General features: G+C 37.6%; 2 protein-coding genes across 8 annotated transcripts in view; both read right to left on the bottom strand.

The window, feature by feature from the left end:
• The window catches only part of Sf3b3 (splicing factor 3b subunit 3), a 66,513-nt gene extending 61,696 nt beyond the window's left edge, over nt 1-4,817 (bottom strand). The window contains exons 1-2 of one of the 3 annotated variants that reach the window (XM_071693172.1): nt 4,678-4,817; nt 1,769-2,003 (exon numbers count right to left, since the gene is read on the bottom strand). In XM_071693172.1, the coding sequence (XP_071549273.1) occupies nt 1,769-1,915 (147 nt within the window). In that variant the 5' untranslated portion in view covers nt 1,916-2,003; nt 4,678-4,817. Of the gene's footprint in view, nt 1-1,768; nt 2,004-4,155; nt 4,294-4,555; nt 4,576-4,677 lie in introns of those variants that run through there. The other 2 variants (XM_071693174.1, XM_071693173.1) reach the window with 2 other exon arrangements.
• A 1,631-nt stretch (nt 4,818-6,448) lies between these two features.
• Nucleotides 6,449-22,026, bottom strand: Coq2 (ubiquinone biosynthesis protein COQ2, mitochondrial). 5 transcript variants are annotated; one of them, XM_071693177.1, is made up of 6 exons: nt 21,927-22,026; nt 19,749-20,431; nt 17,668-17,815; nt 14,978-15,171; nt 12,474-12,662; nt 6,449-6,865 (listed from the first exon to the last, which is right to left on the bottom strand). In XM_071693177.1, the coding sequence occupies exons 2-6, from the start codon at nt 20,400-20,402 to the stop codon at nt 6,698-6,700; spliced, it is 1,353 nt and encodes a 450-aa protein (XP_071549278.1). In that variant the 5' UTR covers nt 20,403-20,431; nt 21,927-22,026; the 3' UTR covers nt 6,449-6,697. The 5 variants fall into 5 exon arrangements, with proteins under 5 accessions (XP_071549278.1, XP_071549276.1, XP_071549280.1 ...); XM_071693175.1 differs by having other exon boundaries at nt 21,888-21,984; XM_071693179.1 differs by lacking the exon at nt 21,927-22,026 and adding an exon at nt 21,686-21,732.
• Nucleotides 22,027-22,255: the final 229 nt, after the last annotated feature.

Here is a 22,255-nt window from a genome sequence, read left to right as displayed (position 1 = left end):
TCTTTATAAACATACTAAAAAAGGCAACAATTAAATAAGCGTGAACAAAAATGGATGATGAATTTCAAAGGTAATACAAATGTACAAAAATGCAGCTTATAAAAGGGGCAGAAGTGAATTTTTAATCGCCTAAAGGATAACAATGTTATATGGATGCGAGGTGTGGGCTATAGACAGAGTTGTGCGGAGGAGGGTGGATGTGCTGGAAATTAGATGTTTGAGGACAATATGTGGTGTGAGGTGGTTTGATTTAAGTAATGAGAGGGTAAGAGAGATGTGTGGTAATAAAAAGAGTGTGGTTGAGAGAGCAGAAGAGGGTGTTTTGAAATGGTTTGGTCACATGGGGAGAATGAGTGAGGAAAGACTGACAAAGAGGAAATACGTGTCAGAGGTGGAGGGAACGAGGAGAAGGGGGAGACCAAATTGGAGGTGGAAAGATGGAGTGAAAAAGATTTTGAGTGATTGGGGCCTGAACATGCAGGAGGGTGAATGGCATGCAAGGAACAGAGTGAATTAGAATGATGTGGTATACCGGGGTCGATGTGCTGTCAATGGATTGAACCAGGGCATGTGAAGCATCTGGGGTAAACCATGGAAAGGTCTGTGGGGACTGGATATGGAAAGAGAGCTGTGGTTTTGGTGCATTGCACATGACAAGTAGAGACTGAGTGTGAACGAATGTGGCCTAGTACTACCTCATGGGGTGGGAACGGTAATAGATGAAGACAGCAAGTGTGAATATTTCCAAGTGTACATATGTATATGTCTGTGTGTGTGTATAAGTTGAAATGCATAGATATGTAGATGTGTGTGTGTGGACGTTTATGTATATATCTATGTGTATGTGGGTGGATTGGGCCATTCTTCATCTGTTTCCTTGCGCTACCTCGCTAACACAGGAGACACAATTAAGTACAATAAATATATCTTTCACAACAAGTTTCTTCCCAATTTCTGACTATAACTTTAAGTAATTCTGGAGCTGCAACATTTGACCCATTATGTACTATTTAAAGGTGCAATCTATAAATATTTCTGGGAATTTAATGGTATCCCTCATTAAGAAGACCACAAGCAAAAGAACCATGAAGAGAAGTACACTTGAGAAGTCTGGAAAGCATTCTGCAAGGACTACCTTGCTCTATATGTATTGACAAAGAAAAATCAAATAAGTATAAAATATACTGTAAGTAGGAAGAGCATTGCAATGACAGATTCATAACAAGAAAAGCAATTTCCATACACCTTGAAATGAAACTCCCACCCAAATTTACCAAAATATTCTGAAATTTATCTCTTCAGGAGTATATAAAACAAATCACTTGGTTAAACAGAGAAAACCAAATAACAATAACATACACAACTAAATGAACAAATCTAAATTCATCATATCATCCTAAATGAAAAATATCACCCAAAATCCCAAATTCTAATTCTGTCTATTAAGTTTTATCGTTACTGCAATTAAATGAAAGTTGTGTAAGAAACGTTTTCCTTAAATACATCAGACACTGGCAATCTGAATAATGAACATCCAAGATCTATGCCGTAACCATGAGCTTTTGACTTTTGAATGCTGATTTGATTTTCACATAACTGTAAACACCTCAAATACTTAAAGAATACTAGGTCACATATAAAAGCCAACACGAAAAGACTGGTAGATGCTCTGGTGAGCAGATATGTATGGAAAACCATTAAAGCATTCCAAATTTTTCCATAAAAACTGTCTTCCACAGCAGATCATTTTCTCACGCACAAGACTCACCTTGCCTGTGTTGGGATCAGGCCTCAGAAGTTCTAATGAACGTCCTCGAGACACAACCAACTCCTGAGTGCGAGTACCTGAGAAGTTCCCATGGACAGCATGTGTGATACCTGACGCACGCTGCAATGTCAAGTTGTAAAGATACATCTTGCCAACAGGAAAAACTTCTTGGTAAATACCAACTGAACTGCTGAGGCCGAAGGCCTGGATTTCTTTTCCTTGATAGACTTACTCTCTGGTGAAAAAGAGAAAAACACAAAATAAATGTTTTAGACATACACGAATGAATCATACCAACAATTTCTTAGCAAGATGCAAGGGCTTACATTCTAATTGTTACAAACTGTACTATGTCATGCCATGTACCACGAGTTATATGAGTTTGTTTCATTGGCCATGATAATCACCTGTTCATTCATTTATTCACAGTCTGAAGGAGGATATCCTACTAGTCACAATCCATGACCATCTACAACATCATCCTGTCAATCTTTAAAACTCAACAAAAAATGGAAGGTCTTCAAAGGTGGGGGAAATTATGTTGAGAAATAATAGACAATCATAAAATAATAATAAAAAAGCCAGTGTTAGATTTTGATTTCATAAGTGAAATATACTGGAACTTACAACCTGATTTAATTAATACTATATTCAAGAACTCTGCGAAAAAATGGTCAAAAGCAGTCGTGGATGGTAATGGAAAGGATCGTTTAACTTCCTAAATAAATGCATGTTGGAACCTAAGGTAACCTATCCAAAACTCAGTTTCCAGGAATGTGACTTTAGTTAGTTGTAAGTAGTTATAGAAGGTGACTGGGAAGACCAGAATCAGCTATCAAATTACTCTTTGTCAATCAAATGTACACTCAAAGCACTGATATTCTCCTAAAAAGAATATTACTGTTTTAACCTTTTTGGGTGCACAAATCAGTGTGCACAAATAAATTACAGTCTGTGTTGACACAATAAAGAACTGAACTAGCTGGAGCAAATGGACAGATATATCATAATTCATACTAATAAAATCCTGGAAGTCAAGGACCCCAATCTGCATTGAAAAACAGCTCCCATCTGGCATGACAAACATAAAAGACACTGTAAAATATTACAAATGAAATGTGCAAGAAGTACAATAAATGAAGACAGAAACACCTAGGCCTAAGATTTTTAAATACATTGTCTGCAGCCATTAAAATATGAGGTGTCGTATAGGTGATGTAACTTTTTATTGTGACCATCTATTTCATATCTTTAAGGGTTTTATTCACCTTAGTATGGAGTGCTACTCACACATCTGGAGTGATCCTCTGTCCTCCTTTCTAATAACCAAAATGGAATCAAAAGACTTGTCTCATTAATTCACTTGGCATCACCTCTCTTCAACTATCCCATTTTCTATGCCGCAATGTTGCAGCTCTCTGTCTGTTCTCCATGAATCATTTTGGCCAGTGTTCTTGTGAGCTGTCTGCATGTGTCCTCACCCCAAGGCCTGAACCCAAGGCATACATCTAACTGCCCCTTCCCACAATTTCTGCGTGGTGACCAACCACTCTAGAATTAACCATACGATAACTTCATCCCTTGAGCAAATAAGCTGTGGAATTCTTTTTACTCTCTTTTTATAACATTTCTACCTTTAAGAATCATGTCTACTAACACTTATGGAAACCTGATTGATTCTTACTTTTCTTTTTTACATTTTCATTTCACTTTACTCCTTTCACCTGAAACAGCCTTTGACGAGTACGTTTTGCACATGCCATGTTGAATCACAATAAAAAATTGCCACAGGCAAAACATGCCCAATCAAAGTAATCTCAAGCAAAAAGAAAAAGTTAGAGAAAAGTAATGAAGAAATTAATCAAGGCAGAAAGGTTACAGGACAAAAGAAAATGGAAGGGAAAGAATTCTACAGCTTAACTATTTGGGGGCATTAACATTATGGACAACAGGAAGTGATGGCTGCAGATAAGTAATAGCAATAAAATTATGAAGACATGTGGCTTTTAATTTCAATTTTGGTTATAGGGAGATGAACAAAGTACTATCCTAGATAAGCATGCAGTACTTCGAGATATGGTACAACTCCACTTTAAGGGCACCACAATAACAGCATCCCTAAAGGTTAGAATTGAATGAAATCTGACAAGATTGTAATAAGATCAATGGGGAATGCCTGTAGTATGAAAAAACCTCAAGTACTGAAATCAATATTCATATCAGCAGTGTATTACTTTTCTGAATTAATTATCCTAATTTTGCTTCTCGATCAACATCCCAACGACGTAATGCCATTAATAATGTAATGTAACAGTATACTCTACAAAACTAAACCTAGCCTACCCTAAACCTGCTAACATAAACACATTACTCAACTGAGTCCCTACCGTACTGCATGTGTATTTCACCGATACTACTGCAAGCCTCCTAAATTCTGGTAAAATTCCTTAGTTAAGGGACACCATTTCTGTGGTGTCCCTAAACTTTATCCTCACATTTCCATCCTCTAGACATCTTATTTACACCCACAGTAGGATAGTATATGCCCATATGTACACCACAGAAAGAATGCCAGAAGCATACACTTCCGCTGAGGTAACAACAGGCAAGCTTTACTGTAATGTTAGGCTAGTTAAACTACACACGTGAAATCCATATCAATCAATAAACATTCAGTTCTTGAAATACTGAATCAATTATTCAATGTAACGATTGTGTCTAGCCATTACAAACTTTACATGACATAAACTAGTTTAAAATTATCGACTCAATAGTAGTAAAACTTACGTTTTAACGAAAACAATGGATTCAAAAGAGTAAATAAACATTCCACAGATTTGAACATACAAGTCCTTACTGTAAAAACTAGCCAAAAAGAATCACATATACGACAACAAATATTTAGTTACCTATATATATGAGTAATATATACAACAAACATCCTTAGCCGCAGCACAAAAACATTGACTGGCAACTTCAGTGTGGACAGTGGCAGGACACATAGGAACATCTACTGCTAGAATACATTGTTTCCTTTATTGCTCATTAGTTACCGCTTATTTCTCTCGGTTCACTTCATAAGTTATCAATATGTTTCTCCGAAAATTTATAACAGTTAGAATACCAAGATCATGCAGATGATTCAAGATAAAGAAAGACCAAATACGTCCTCACTACGTTAAAAATGAAACGCGTGATGCGTATATCTATTTATTTATTGTACTAATCTTTGTTTCCCGCGTCAGAGCTTTTACTAAAGACTCCTATTGCTCAAAGATATGCTTCTTTCAGTGACAGGGAAATGAAGACTCCTTTGGAGTGTGAAATACTTTGATGAGTGTACTCATAATAAAGCTTCGCCAGATAACGTGTTTTAGCTTAGGTTATGGCATATCATGGATTTATATGGCAAAGATTTGCCTAGTTTTGACTGACTTGGATGTCCCAGTGGTTGACCTTTCTTACTTAACGGCTGCGTTGAGAATGATAACTCTTCTGGGGAGTACGTGGCGGACTTCTCTAACATACCCTGTCTGGAACCATCGCCTACCTAACCATTTGCCCAAATGATTGTGGATCTGGGCAAGGAACTGTTTTGATGTTTTGATCTGTCCATATTTGCTATTCTGTTCTGTGATTATGCTCCTGCCTTCATGTCACGAAAGACTGTTTAGTATGCTTTTAATGGGGAATCATTGCATGATTTATTAGGCCTGTCTCAAAAAGTGCTCGAAATTGCATTTTATGCTGCACATGTAATTAGTAGCCTCATAATGGTTAATAAAAACTGATCTGCTCAGATTCATTGTAAGGTTAGATCTTGAGGAACATCAAGGTAGATATACTACCAAGAGTACCAAGGTACTGAATAGGTGAGCATTGAAGCCTGCCAGTAAGCAACCTGCTTCTGCTGTTTCCACATCCAGATTAATTCTCTCTCTCGAGTGATTCGTTTGTAATGCAATTGGGTTGCTTTTCATTGTATCCATCATTGTTTCTTTTGGTACAATGCTTGAAGCTAAAACTGGTTCAAAGCATTTGGCTGCTTGTCTTTCAACCTGCTTAAATCTACATGAAATGATGTTATGCAATGTCACCCATCTCTGCAAGTCCTTCATCTATCACTTCATGAATCCAGGTAGTTAAGGCCACAGTGATCATAACATACATGAGAACAACAGACCTTTTTTCAAGGTATATGGAACACTTGAGCACTTGTGGCAGAATGACACTAAAATATTTGAGAAGTGTATGGTATTGTTTTAAGATTGTGAGAATCTCACTCTATATCTAGATGCTGGAACTGAGAATCATGGGAGGAGGAGCTCAATATGTGCAAGTACAATTATTAGAAGCAGAGCACCCACTTACACCTGTATCTACCAAAATGAAGAGTATATAGTTGAGCTAAGTGTGGCAGCACTCTCAGAAGTAATTTCTTTTGGCACGGGCAGTATCACTGATGGAGGTACCTTCTGCTAGTGATAACATAGGCACCATTTGCTTTTGGTGCTCAAGATCACAATGTTTGATAAGAATTACATGAACCGTTCTTTTGAAACTGCTGTTACTTTTATAGATGAACTCTATTATCTACATCAAAAGTTAAATATTTTCACAAAAATTGTGAAAAAGCTTAATGATTATGCATGTATGATTAAATGCAAAAATAAAACGGAATTGTATACAATACTGACAATCTTTATTTACAAACATAAATATTTTCACATGTCCCATGTTTGTTAGAGTTTCATGGCACCAAAATGTGATGACTAGATACAACAATTCTGAAGTGTGTGCCACTTGCAATAAAGTGATGAGTTGCTATTTCAAAAAAATGAGAACAAGTACCAAATCTGAAACCTATTAATCTGTCAAAAGTGATATCTCTTATCAAAAACTTTCTATGTAGTAGTTCCATGGAATATATTACAGGTCAGAGAATGATCTTTTCAAATCCTTCATGCAAGTACTGTTCTCTCTGGTTTTCAGTAGTGTTCCTCCTATAATACCTGCAAACAGAAGGAGTCCTAGGTGACGGTTTGCTCTGAACTTCTGCCCACAGTCCCCTGGACTGTTGATGTCCAGAGTCATTACCTGTTAACAATCACCTTATATCAGTATAAGCTTTGAAATGTGTCACACTGCTTCAAATGTTTAAATTAGCATCAGAACAAAACTGGAAAAGCTCCCTGCAGCATTAAAAACTAAGGTTATAAGCAGACATACTACATAACATCTGTATTTGACTGGGACAAGCAGAACCTTTTCTAATCACATTAAAGCATTCTACTATAATATTTCTGTATCATTTATATGTAATAAAACTATTTTATGCACACAAGAAACTTAATGGCAGTTTCAAAAATGTTACCACATAAGAAGACACTATAGCCCTAACTACAAATGAAATAGAATGGGAAGGAGGTTTTAAAAGGAACTGAGATATCAAGAAATGACTTAGAATGGGATGAAGGTTTTTAAAAGGACTGATTTATCAAGAAAGACATCTAGAGAATACTAAAGGGTCTTGACATTCATAAGGTTCATAGTTTCGATGAAATTTCAACTTACAAGCTAAAGGTTTGTGTAGATACAACTGACATATCAGTTGATATATTTTAATTATTTTTCAAGATGTTGCTGGAAAAAGTCAAAGTGCCATGGAGGTGGAAATAAGCAAACATCATACCTATCAACAAGAAAGGAGACTGGAAGGAGGCACTGAACTATATACTGGTCTCCAAGACTAGTTTAGTCAGCAAGGTACTGTTAAAGATAATTAGAACACAAATGGACAACTTCCTGCAGAAAAGAAATAAACTATATGAGGGAAAGCTTGATTTCTGGGAAAGGTCATGTGTAATGAATCATTTAGATTTCTAAGAGAGAGTGAGCTTAGTTTTAACAAAATCTTTCTTTCTTTCAAACTATTCGCCATTTCCCGCGTTAGCGAGGTAGCATTAAGAACAGAGAACTGGGCCTTTAAGGGAATATCCTCACCTGGCCCCCTTCTCTATTCCTTCTTTTGGAAAATTAAAAAAAAATAATAAGAGGGGAGGATTTCCAGCCCCCTGCTCCCTCCCCTTTTAGTCACCTTCTACGACACGCAGGGAATACGTGGGAAGTATTCTTTCTCCCCTATCCCCAGGGATATTCATATACATATATACATATTCATGCTTGTTTGTCTTCATTCTCGGTACCATCCCACCTCACAGGAAACACGAAAAAAGGCTATATCCACTCACACTCATTCTCAAGCTGTTGTGTAATGCACCAAAACCACAGCTCCCTATCCAGGTCCCACAGGCCTCTCCATGGTTTATTCCGGATACTTCACATGCCCTAGTTCAGTCCATTGACAACATGTTGACCCGAAGTAAACCACATCATTCCAAACCATTCTATTCTTTGCACGCATTTCACCATTCTGCATGTTCAGGCCCCAATTGCTCAGAATCGTTTTCACTCCATTCTTCCCCCTCCAATTTGGTCTCCCACTTCTCCTCGTTCCCTCCTCTCTGACACATATATCCTCTTGGTCAATCTTTCCTCACTCATTCTCTCCATGTGACCGAACCATTTCAAAACACCCTCTTCTGCTCTCTCAACCACCCCCATTTTATTACCACACCTCTCTCTCACCCTATTATTACTTACTCAATCAAACCACCTCACATCTCATATTGTCCTCAAACATCTCATTTCCAGCACATCCACCTTCCTCCACACAACTCTATCTATAGCCTATGCCTTGCAACCATATAACATTGACGGAACCACGATCCCTTCAAACATACCCATTTTTGCTTTCTGAGATAATGTTCTCGACTTCCACACATTCTTCAACGCTCCCAGAACTTTTGCCCCCTCCCCCACCCTATGATTCGCTTCCGCTTCCATGGTTCCATCCGCTGCCAAATCCACTCCCAGATATCTAAAACACTTCACTTCCTCCAGTTTTTCTCCATTCAAACTTACCTCCCAAGTGACTTGTCGCTCAACCCTACTATCCCTAATAACCTTGCTCTTATTCACATTTACTCTTAACTTTCTTCTTTCACACACTTTACCAAACTCAGTCACCAGCTTTTGCAGTTTCTCACATGAATCAGCCACCAGCGCTGTATCATCAGCGAACAACAACTGACTCACTTCCCAAGCTCTCATCCACAACAGACTGCATACTTGCCCCTCTTTCCAAAACTCTTGCATTCACCTCCCTAACAAACCCATCCATAAACAAATTAAACCACCATGGAGACATCACACACTCCTGCCACAAACCAACATTCACTGAGAACCAATCACTTTCCTCTCTTCCTACATGTACACATGCCTTACATCCTTGATAAAAAGTTTTCACTGCCTCTAACATCTTGCCCCCACTCCATATACTCTTAATACCTTCCACAGAGCATCTCTATCAACTCTTATCATATGCCTTCTCCAGATCCATAAATGCTACATACAAATCCATTTGCTTTTCTAAGTATTTCTCACATACATTCTTCAAAGCAAACACCTGATCCACACATCCTCTACCATTTCTGAAACCACACTGCTCTTCCCCAATTTGATGCTCTGTACGTGCCTTCACCCTCTCAATCAATACCCTCCCATATAATTTCCCAGGAATACTCAACAAACTTATACCTCTGTAATTTGAGCACTCACTTTTATCCTCTTTGCCTTTGTACAATGGCACTATGCAAGCATTCCGCCAATCCTCAGGCACCTCACCATGAGTCATACATACATTAAATAACCTTACCAACCAGTCAACAATACAGTCACCCCCTTTTTTAATAAATTCCATTGCAATCCATCCAAACCCACTGCCTTGCTGGCTTTCTCCCTAACCCTCTCACTTTGCACACCACCTCGACCAAAACACCCTATATTTGCCACTCTATCATCAAACACATTCAACAAACCTTCAAAATACTCACTCCATCTCATTCTCACATTACCACTACTTGTTATCACCTCCCCATTAGCCCCCTTCACTGAAGTTCCCTTTGTTCCCTTGTCTTATGCATTTTATTTACCTCTTTCCAAAACATCTTTTTATTCTCCCTAAAATTTAATGATACTCTCTCACCCCAACTCTCATTTGCCCTCTTTTTCACCTCTTGCACCTTTCTCTTGACCTCCTGCCTCTTTCTTTTATACATCTCCCAGTCATTTGCATTATTTCCCTGCAAAAATCATCCCAAATGCCTCTCTCTTCTCTTTCACTAATAATCTTACTTCTTCATCCCACCACTCACTACCCTTTCTAATCTGCCCACCTCCCATGTTTCTCATGCCACAAGCATCTTTTGCACAAGCCATCACTGCTTCCCTGAATATATTCCATTCCAACCCCCACTCCCCTTATGTCCTTTGTTCTCACCTTTTTCCATTCTGTACTCAGCCTCTCCTGGTACTTCCTCACACAAGTCTCCTTCCTAAGTTCACTTACTCTCACCACTCTCTTCACCCCAACATTCTCTCTTCTTTTCTGTATATGTACATATATATATATATACACAACTCTATCCATAGCCCACGCCTCGCAACCATACAACATTGTTGGAACCACTATTCCTTCAAACATACCCATTTTTGCTTTCCGAGATAATGTTCTCGACTTCCACACATTTTTCAAGGCTCCCAAAATTTTCGCCCCCTCCCCCACCCTATGATCCACTTCCGCTTCCATGGTTCCATCCGCTGACAGATCCACTCCCAGATATCTAAAACACTTCACTTCCTCCAGTTTTTCTCCATTCAAACTCACCTCCCAATTGACTTGACCCTCAACCCTACTGTACCTAATAACCTTGCTCTTATTCACATTTACTCTTAACTTTCTTCTTCCACACACTTTACCAAACTCAGTCACCAGCTTCTGCAGTTTCTCACATGAATCAGCCACCAGCGCTGTATCATCAGCGAACAACAACTGACTCACTTCCCAAGCTCTCTCATCCCCAACAGACTTCATACTTGCCCCTGTGCTGGAAATGAGATGTTTGAGGACAATGTGTGGTGTGAGGTGGTTTGATCGAGTAAGTAACGTAAGGGTAAGAGAGATGTGTGGAAATAAAAAGAGCGTGGTTGAGAGAGCAGAAGAGGGTGTTTTGAAATGGTTTGGGCACATGGAGAGAATGAGTGAGGAAAGATTGACCAAGAGGATATATGTGTCGGAGGTGGAGGGAACGAGGAGAAGAGGGAGACCAAATTGGAGGTGGAAAGATGGAGTGAAAAAGATTTTGTGTGATCGGGGCCTGAACATGCAGGAGGGTGAAAGGAGGGCAAGGAATAGAGTGAATTGGAGCGATGTGGTATACAGGGGTTGACGTGCTGTCAGTGGATTGAATCAAGGCATGTGAAGCGTCTGGGGTAAACCATGGAAAGCTGTGTAGGTATGTATATTTGCGTGTGTGGACGTGTGTATGTACGTGTGTATGGGGGTTGGGCCATTTCTTTCGTCTGTTTCCTCGCGCTACCTCGCAAACGCGGGAGACAGCGACAAAGTATAAAAAAAAAAAAAAAAAAAAAAAAATATATATATACATATATATACACATATATATATATATACATACATACATAGAAGACAGAATTTCCTCCCTGGGGATAGGGGAGAAAGAATACTTCCCACATACTCCCTGCGTGTCGTAAAAGGCGACTAAAAGGGGAGGGAGCGGGGAATGGAAATCCTCCCCTCCCGTTTTTTTAATTCTCTAAAAGAAGGAACACACATCACTAACGTGGGAGATGGTAAGTGTGTATCAGAGGAGGAGAAGACAGGGTGGGTTGTTCGTACCTGGATTGTTAAAATGCATTTGATAACTTACTGCATGAAAGCCTTATTTTATTAAGAAACTGAATCAATAGGTGGAAATAAAAGGAAGACTCTTTCAACAGACAGAAAAGTATCTCAGTGTTGGGTAAAATAATATGAATGTTAAGAGAAACCTTCTCAACATGGGTGGAGGTCACCAATGGAATGCCACAAGGTTCTGTACTGGGAATATTGCTTTTCCTGATCTATGTGAATGACTTGTCTGAAGGTATGGACTCCTACCTGAATATGTTTGCAGATGACACAAAGGTCATGAATGAAATGAGCTAGATGGATTGCATCAGTTTACAAGGAGACATGGTTATGAAATAAAACACAAGTGAATGTAAAGCACTGAGGATGGGGAATTGTGAATGAAGGTCTCAAAATGAAAATTATCAACAACAAAATAAGCTTCAGAAGGCTGAGTGAAAAGGACTTAAAAGTTGACATAAGTTGACATCATCCCAATGTGTCACCAGGGTCCCATATTAAGAAAATGGAAGAGTAGAAAAACTGCCTACTGGTAAATGTCAGAATAGCATTAAAGTATAAGGATAAGGAAATATTCAGTATGCTGCTCACATCCTACATAAACTAAAATATGATTATCAAGTTTGAAAATATGAGCAATGATGGTTAATGTCAAGGTAAGGAAACCATATAAGATGCTAACCTATTGCCATAAAAAGGATGACAGCCTATAATGAGGCAGTATATGTATTATGGTATGAGCAGTAATAATAGTTAGTCATGGTAAGGAAGCCATGTACTATGCTAATACTTCCTACTGAAAAAGAAGCCAACCTTTAACAGGAGAAAGGAATATATGGATATGAATACAATTATTTAGATGTTGAAAGCTACCTGGTTTCCTATGCGAGCTGCAGCAGCTGCTACAGCTAAGTAGTAGGGCCATGCTAAATGAGCATTATATCCTGTGAGTAATAAACTGGAAATCATCATTATCCCAAAACTGCCGAGCCATTTCCAAGTTGCATCACCAAATTTCAATGCTGTGGACTTGACACCAATAATTGCATCATCATATTTGTCCTGTAAGAAAGGAGAATATCTTGAATTATTGTTTAATATAGAGGATTTGTCTAACAGGAGAGCAAAATTAACCAACTGTTATTGTTAAACAAAATTCAAATTACAAAATGGTAATTCATAATATTTGGGGTCTTCTTGGAGAGACAACTCTTCATAGTATACACTTTTCAGTGTATCTACCTGCAGCATTATGTTCACAATTTCCCAGATTTCACAAAGGAATGGTGCTCACAAAACATCCAAAATTCTTGTTGAAGAATTCTTCATGCTAGTTTGGTGACTATGTTGATGAAACAGTTAGCAACTACTTGCAATTAATGAATTTTGGAAAATCATAAAATATGCCTTAAGGACTGAACAAGTCACTTCCATTGCCTACTGTCCAGCCACAAGTTGAAAATAAGGATAAAAAAATGAGTCCATTAATCTATAAAAAATATGTCATGATATTTGTCTATCTAAATACATGTTCAACATTTCCTTCATCAGTGAGGTAGCACCAAGAACAGACACAGAAATGGCCTCTTTTGCTCACATCTGCTACCTAGCTCTTGTGTGTAATGCAATGAAAACAGAGACTAACATCCCCAACAATGCCCCAGAGGCCTTTCTGTGATTTCCTGTAACCATTTGATATGCCCAGATTCAGTTCACTGACAGAGTGATGTCCCCTGAATACCACAATGCTCCAGTTTGTTCAATCTCTGGCATGCTTCACACTCTCCATATGTTCAGGCCCCGAACCTTCAAAGCATCTTTTGCTTAATCCTTCCACCTCTTCCTTTGCTTTACCCTTTTCTTTGTTCCCTCTACTTCTGACCTGTATACCCTCTTTGTCATCCTCTCCAAATGTCCAAGCCATTTCAGACTAAAACACATATGCAATAAATTCAAACTTCCCATCATTCAGCACTTCTGAGTTAAAACACTTGCAAAATATATGCTTTTCTTATTTAATACATAACTTTGTACAACTACAGTCTCCAAAATCAGTTTGTTACCTTTATAGGGGTAAATAAGACATACGTACCAAGTTTCTATTACAATTTGTCCTTGAGATACTGTGCTAACAAGATCATGTCCAAAGACAGAGATATAACACACACACAGGAACTGACATGATGTCCCACATTCATTCTGTGTTCTAGCAAGATTCGCACACAAAAATATAAAAGTTGAAATAATGAAAGACTGAAGAAAAGTATAATTTCATGGATCAGTAAATGGCCAAGAAAAAGGAAATGTCAATCTCAAGTTCATGGAAGATTTAACTAAAAGTATGGGACTGTCATATCAAACAAGCAATAAATAAAAATTATTTCATTAAACTGAAGCAGAACTGTCTGAAATACATGTTCAAGAGAAATGAATATGAAGAAATGAAAAGGATAACAAGGAAAAATGAATGATAGGATACTTTTTCCTGAATCAATATCTGGTGTGGTTAAGTACATAAGTTTCATAACATATGGAATAAAAGGTAAAAATGCATTTGGTATTTCTTCTCACTACCTTTGATCCTCCACTTTCATGGACCAGGTACCTATATACAGCTGGGTGAACGAAAGTCATCCTTCCATGATGAGCATAAGCCTAATAAACTCATCCAACTGTGCACTATGTTCCAGCTACTTAGTGTTTTCAGGTAGAACTTCAAACATGAAAGTGGACCTGATGAAGGTGTAGATGCCTTCCTTTGCCTACTCTACCAAAAGAAATGCACAGGCCCAATGAACAACCCTGGCTTACAAGTCAACTACATCATCAAGAAAGCTATGAATTTTGTCTTGACCTACAACCTCAACCACCACCACCAGAATGCATTCCATGGCTTCTATGTAGTTTTTTCATTTATCCATAGACAATGAAGTTCCATGGTTCCAAATGCTGCCTGGTATTTGAAACATTCAATTTTCTCCAGGTTTGCTCCATTCAAACCTACAAGAAGAGACGGAAGAGGTTGGAAGAAGGAACTGCCCCCTGGGGAACTCCACTGTAAAGCTTGAGGATTCTAAGATGAGGCTTCAATGACAAATCTTAAAACTTTAAAAAATATAGTAATTAATTTTTTTTTTCAAAATTCCCAGAGTGATATTTACCCAAGTCCTAACTTGTAAAAAAAAAAGTACTCACAAGGATAAGGTTGGTTCAATAATTACAAAAAATGGGTAAGGAAGAAAGATATATCAGCAATGAGGAGCTACAATTGAAAATAGACTGAGAAAATTAATGTTCCAAAAGGCAATGTGTTGACTGATAAATGATCCAGATGATTACAGTACAACAATCAAAGACAAAAATTATTGTTCAAATACCTGATGTGCATATATTGTATCATATATTAGAGTCCATGCTATGCCTGCTGTGTAGAGTGGCAGACACACAGACCAGTCACATGAACCATGGACTGCTGCCCAACCCAACAGAGCTCCCCAGTTGAAGGTGAACCCCAGCATGAGTTGTGGCCAGTATGTCACACGCTTCATTAGGGGATACAGCACAACCAGACCTAATAAGCCAAAACATTTCATGAATGTCTTGCAATTATCAACTCAAATGTCACTTAACAAAAAAAATGTACTCTATTCAACCTGAAAATTTTAGAAAAAAAATTCCTGCTCAGAGTGGCAAGTGCATTTGAATGAGATCGAGTTACACTGTGATATCAAGCTGGGGAAGAGATGATGAAGAACTTTCCAAATTAAAAGGGTACACTTTTACAATACACTAGTTGAATTCAGGACATAACATAATGGAATAAAGACACAAGACTTCTGGGAGAGTAAACAAGTAGCTTACATGTGTGAACAATGACAAAACAGATTATTTTAATCCTCAAGTGAAAAATGACTGGGCTGCAATGATGATAAAATAGTCTACACAGCTAAGTAGTTTTTATTGAAGAATTGTGACAATACATAATGATAAAAAATTTAAGGGAAGACAGAAAATGACAAAAGAAATCTATCTTAGGATGCAGAAAGAATGACTTAGAGAAAAATGACATGTTTCTAAGCATAAGCAGCTTGGGAAATGATATAAGAAAAATGACACAAATAGATTTGAGGGAGATAAAGAAGTAAATACGAGGTCCAAGATGAAATCATACAGGTGAAAGGATATACAAAGCATATGCTTCAGCAGATGCAGACAATTCTGGGAAAAAGGAATGCTTAATTCTTAATTCACAAGATAAAAAAAAAAGGAGAAAAAATGGCATTATTTTTTCTACTAATAAATAAAACTTTTACCATTTTTCCACATACTCAAAATTACTCAGTCTGGTGAATAATGTGCCTGTTCCCAAACTAGGTTTGCTTCATTTTTTATGCATATGAAAAGAAAAATATTCATGATATTTTTTGGTACACCTAATCCTAAATAAAATAAAAGATACAATTTTTCTGAGTACTTCCTACTGACCTATCTCTTAAATGGTGTGTTTTTGGTTTAACAAGGAATAATTAACTCAAAGTTCATCAAAAAATTGATGGTCTTTATATTTCTTATGCATTAGGAGTGGGCAATAAAAAATAAGTGTGCACTAAAAGGGTTAACATCACAAATCTATGAGACAAATGGAAGGAACAAGATGAAGGGATGACTAGAAAGAGAATGAATGGACTGAAAGAGGCTTTGAGGTGTCAAGGCCTGGGATGGCAGAAATTGGAATGACATGATACACATATGGGGGTGGGGGGGTGATGTGCTGTTAAAGCTGAACCAGGGTGTACAAAGTGGTCAAGGGGAACCACAAAATGGTCTGTGGAGTTTGGCTGTGGATGGTAGGCTCTAGCTTCAATGAATTATATATGATAGATAGAGTGTGGATGTGAGTAAATGATACTGTTCTTTTGCTTGTTCATACCACTATCTCATTAAAGGGGTAAAAAACACAAAAAGTATAAAAATATCACAATATCCCAATTATGTGACCAGAGTTGGCATTACTTCCAAACACAGCTATTATTTTAGATATGGATATTTCTCTATCGGATACCCCTAAACACATAATCCAACACCTTACTTCTTGCACCTCCATCCCAACTTCACCTAAATTCAATACCTTCAAATACATCTATCTATCTCTTTCACACCTTGTTTCCAAGGAATACAAGGCAGAAAAGTATCCCACTTATATAAACATTTACACCTCCCTCGCATTCTCAAATTCCTCACACTTTCTAAGGTTCTCTTTCCAATATATTCCTTGACGCTCCCTTCCCAAGATGCCAGAAGTCTTCTACTTACTAAATTTCCTTTCACCTTGCTTGTATAGTATACTTCTTTATCAATCTATCACCATGAATGCTCTTCACTTTCCTTGACACACTTTGGGACACCATAACCCATGGAGCTCTCTACCATCCAAAATCTATCCATTTCAGCATTGCTTTTTTGTGTTAGCTGAGACAGCACAGGCAACTAAGGCTTTAATCAAGCCCATCTCTATGGGTGAATGAACAGCTGGGTTGAGTGTGGACCGAATGCCATAACTAGGATTTGAACCTGTGTGCTTGACCCTGGGTAACCCATGGATGCATCACAGTCAAAAACTCTAACTGCTGCACCATGGAGGTCCAAACTAACTCTATTCTATTTGCTAATACTACCAACTCCTCTCAGATAACCCATTTCAGCAGATCGAATCCTGCACCTGTACTCCATGTCTATGTCTCACAAGGTCAAAAGGATCATGCTGTCCCTTGGTCCTTTTGCCATTGTCAAATTCTTTTTATCATTATTCTCTATGATGATCTTATCACCTTTCCTCCCTTATAAAAGTACCTCCTTATGTCTCCATTGTTTGTGCCATGTTTGCATAGAATTGAACCCTATTATGTAAATTTACCAACTTTTTCTAACAGTTCACCACTCACCCTAACACATCCTTTTTTTCAACTATCTTTTTTATTTACTTTGTATGTCATTAAGCATTGTAACATAATACAATTATAAAACTGCTCCAGCATGATATGAGATATTAGCAAATAAAAGGGCTTACCTAGTGAACTTGCCCCAAGTAATACAGCATACCAGTTGAGCTGCAGGAGTACCAAACAACCCAAGCTAAGCTGTGTACCCAAGAAAACTAGAGCATCAAACATAGATAGGGCACCACTTGCCAGAGGTCGACCTGCTGTTCTTGCCACCTGCAAACACAAAAAATGCATTCAATTAAAACTCAATAATGTTACAGCAATGCAGGGTAGCAAGCTCTACCAAAAACATCATGGTTTCATTTCATTAATTCACAATGATGCATTTTATGTTCTGCTAAAAAAGGAATAAGTAATGTCAAAATATACTTTTCTAATTTTGCCTTAAACTGCACATTTCAATGATAGTCAGCCTTTGAATATTCATAGGGTTAAGGAATGAAATGTTCACAGATAACCAAAGTTGGCAGAAATTATAGTCAACATGGAAAAAAGGTGTTAGGGAATAAGACAAACAATGTATCATCAACACTCCAAAAGTGCATAATTAAAAGGAAATGAGAAATATGTAAAAATACACAAAGAATAGTAAAAGAACTTACTAAGAAAGTGTTCTGAATATACAGACATGCACTCAGAATATGGATAATTTTTTGTAGTAAAGGAAAAACTACCTAAAAGAAAATCAGTATGGAAAAGGAGGTCATACATGAAAATTATCTTAAGACTGCCATGAGTGACAGAGCTCAGATGGCTTGACTCTGGGCTTTTAAGGAAGTGTATGACACTGTACCACATAAGACAGTGGGAAAGAAGCTCTCTTTCCAGACAACAATTTTTTTTATCACACTGGATGGGAACAAAAGAACATTTCAGAGGAACCTTCATGAAATTGGTTGGGGGTATTAGCAGTCTTGGGACCATTGCTCTTCTTGGTCTCAGTAAATGACTTGTCAGGAGGACTGGACACATACCAAAGTATGTTTATAAATGATGCCACAGTCATGAGGGAAGTGAAGAATAATGAATATTCATCATCTTTGCATTAAGGCCTACATAGAATCTATAGATGCTGTGATACATGTTTATAAGTGGTAGGAATCTATTTACAAGATGAACTTGGGATTCAAAATTATATCCAACTTGTAAAAGCTTCACCTAAAGGCAACTGTGTACAGGCAAGCTAACTATGAGCAAATATTAGAACTTTTGTTCACATTTCCTGCTTTAAGAACAGACACACTACAGTCCCCATTCTCTAACTGTCCTAACTGTTCAGTATAATGCAAAGAAACCAGAGGCCACCATTCACAGTCAAGCCCCACAGACCATTCTATGCTTTCTCTTTATCATTTCACATGCTCTGGTTCAGCCTACTGAGAGCATGTCTCCCTCCTGTATGTTTAAATGCTCCAATTTGTTGTAGCCCATGCAGACCTCTCACCCTACTGAATGTTCAGTCCCTGACACCTCAAATCTTTCACTACATCCTTCTATCTCCTTCTTGGTCTCTCCCAGCTGTGAATCGGTCACAGTAAATACACCAAACTCAAACACAATTAGCATAATTTCATACGACCACCTAAGATGGTAAAATTCAATGATGTACTAATAGAAATTGAAGAGATATTGATGAATGCACACAAGCTAGTTCCAACAATAATATTGTCTTGTACCTTTGATTTTACTCTGCAGAATGGGAAAAGAGTACAACAGATCATGGATGCATGTATGAGTAAAAATCAGAGAAAATTGCAGTAGCAGATGAAAGCGTTGTTGAATATGCTAATGCTCATATGTGAAAGATTCAATGTAATACAAGTTATACACAAACCAACCAGAAATAACACCACCTACTTAATTTTAAAAATCACATAATACTAACATCAAGGTAAAAATGGATGATATCCACAAAGTGAAGCAAGAAAAGATATTATGATAAAGATCTAAAATTTTCACTGACAAAATAAGTCAACTAAGCCAATAATATGAAGAGGATGATCACTTAAGCATTCTAATGGGGCAGTCCATGAGCATAATAAAACTGAATCAAGAAATCAAATGAGGGGTATGTCTGCTGGCAGTTAAGATGTTAGGTTGCATGAGAAATAATTGAAGACAAAACAAAGCTTCTGAGACAGCTTACCTTTCCATCATAATCCTTGTCCCACATGTCATTAATGGTGCAACCAGCTCCACGCATGACAACAGCCCCAAGTGCAAAAAGGGTCAAAGTCTTAAGGTCTGGTAGACTTCCTGGGGGTGCTGCCATAGAAATACTCCAACCACATGGCCAAAATAGAAGCCAAGACCCAATAGGGCGGTCAAGACGCATTAACTGGAGGTATGCACGTAAAGTCTTGGGTGCACTTTGTACTAATCTTTGGGAAAAAGTTGGATTTGGCCCATAGTCCAAAGATAAATCTGTTTTTAAGATATCTGGTTCTTCCTTTTTAACATTTACAGAATTTTTCGAGTCTGGGAAGGTAGAATCAGAGGTACTACTGGATTTATTCACACAGATTATGGGATGTGTTCTTTGCTGATGTTTTTCATTATAATCTATTTTCAAAGCCCTTGTGACACTACTAAAACAGTTCCACTGATTAACACAACACAAGTGAGGATCTGATGTGATGCCATGTTTCTTGCATCTACAGAGACCCGATGTAGTTCTGAAACCTGAGACACAGTAAGTCAGGCGAGTGAGATGGAGGAATGAAACTGTTTGTCTTTGACCCACAATTCCTAATGACCCTCTTAGAGGCACTCCTCTTATCACCCACTGCAGCAAAGACATCACCTTCTAAAGGTTGTTTACTTTTTTACCTGAAAATAAGTATTCATTGTTAACATGTATATAAATAATAAACAAATTTAACACTACCATATAATATTAAGGCTTATTTACATAAGCTAATGATATCAATAAAAGGTAAAAAGTCATACAAACAACTACGTGTTTTTCTTGTTATCCAGCCAAACAATGGTTTTTAAAGACCAAACTCAATTTTCCTTTCATATTACCTTATCATCCTATCTTTACTGTGGATTTTTTTTGGGTGATGGATCCAAAAAAAACTTTTTTTTCCAATTCCATGGTTCCTCTCAGTAAAGAAAATCTGTATCAGTAATAGTTATACATTTGAGATTAAATACAGTGCCAGGTGCTCTTTGAATTTACATTTCCCACACGATAACTCCTAGATCTTTAACAATTTCTTCACTTTCTATGTCACTCACTATATTGTACTGTATATGTATGAATCTATATTTGCAAACTCATACTCTTAAAGAAATGCCAATAAATGGAGTTCTTAAATGGTGCAACAAAAGAAAGTAAACTATGCTGACAAAACACCGACTGTCTGACCCAATTATGCTTTACTTATGCCATCTTATAAGAAATTTTGTTGACTGGGCTATTACCTCAACTAGCTGTCAAAGCAATCTTGATCCACTTGTACTGACTTGTTGGTATAAATGCATTAGCTTCACCCATTACTCCATTTCTCACCATTCAACATTCGTGGATGATCGTTGTTATACCAACTAGTTGGCACAGGTGGGTCTGGTGCTATTTTGCCAAGTTGGCATCAGTGGGTTTCAAGTGGGTTACACTACTTGACAAAACAGCGTTTGACCTAGTAGCACCCGCTAATCGGCAAAATAGTTTCACTGATACCGACTAGCTAGCACTGTTGAGCCAAAGGTTACTTTACCAACTGGTCGGCAAAATTAACATTAAAACCATTCTTGCCAACAAAGTGGTGATTTTCATGATTGGTTAACAATATAAACACTATAGAATATACTGATCCAAAACCATACTCTCCGCACCTCTTTCAATACCAAGCAAAATCTATACATGTGTTGCATATCATAATTAGTCAGAATTCAAAGATAAATGCAATGAAGAGAGTTCTATTACTAAGGGAATTACTTAAGTGGCGAATACCTGCCTTTTACCTAACGCTAAAATTTATATGCTGCTCAAGCAGCAAACGACCTTGACCAAACGCACCATCAATATTACCGGTTAAGCCATTCAAACACAAGCACGATGATGTTCAGAATACGTACGCTACAATGTATGATGATGCACTGAAAAGAACTCACATTCACATCCAAAGGCAGAAAATTATGCAATCTCAGTGGCAACATCATGATCATTGTGTTACTTCGTTTGATTAGCAACGGGTTACAAAAAAGAATTAATTCTAAAAACCTTACATTTTCTAGCTTTAACAGCATTCTAATATCAAAGAAAACCTCCAATGCTTACATTATCTAAACACGATTGATAATCCTTCATTCATCTCACCGTATTAACATCTGTTGCCAGTTTGTGTTTTTTCTAAACTTTACATCCACCTGAGGACGATCAGTTTTTGCCAGAATAAAAAATCTAAAAATAAGTACCTAGTAGTCCCCGTGTCTCTTTTTCTTCAGAAGAATGACCTTATATTAATCATATAAGAATGTATTTTTTAAGATTGAAAGATGCAAGATCATAGGCACTGTTCTCCAAAATATGAATATGAACCCAATAAGGCTGGTACGCAGCGGTCAGTCGGCCTTGCTCGAGATGGTGCGTCTTGCTATGTGAAATTCCATAAGAGATAGGATTAGTGATTGAGATACTAAGTATGA

The sequence above is a fragment of the Panulirus ornatus genome, chromosome 55, assembly GCF_036320965.1.
Source record: "Panulirus ornatus isolate Po-2019 chromosome 55, ASM3632096v1, whole genome shotgun sequence".
Classification (NCBI taxonomy): domain Eukaryota; kingdom Metazoa; phylum Arthropoda; class Malacostraca; order Decapoda; family Palinuridae; genus Panulirus; species Panulirus ornatus.
This window is presented reverse-complemented; position numbering and strand designations above follow the sequence as displayed.

Coding starts and splice junctions, on each gene's coding strand:
- Coq2 (XM_071693177.1), bottom strand. CDS start 20,402: ATGTCTTTGCTGCAGTGGGTGATAAGAGGAGTGCCTCTAAGAGGGTCA. Junction 17,816..19,748: donor ACAAGGATTATGATGGAAAG/GTAAGCTGTCTC, acceptor TTGTGTTTGCAG/GTGGCAAGAACAGCAGGTCG. Junction 15,172..17,667: donor ACTTGGGGCAAGTTCACTAG/GTAAGCCCTTTT, acceptor TTGGCTTATTAG/GTCTGGTTGTGCTGTATCCC.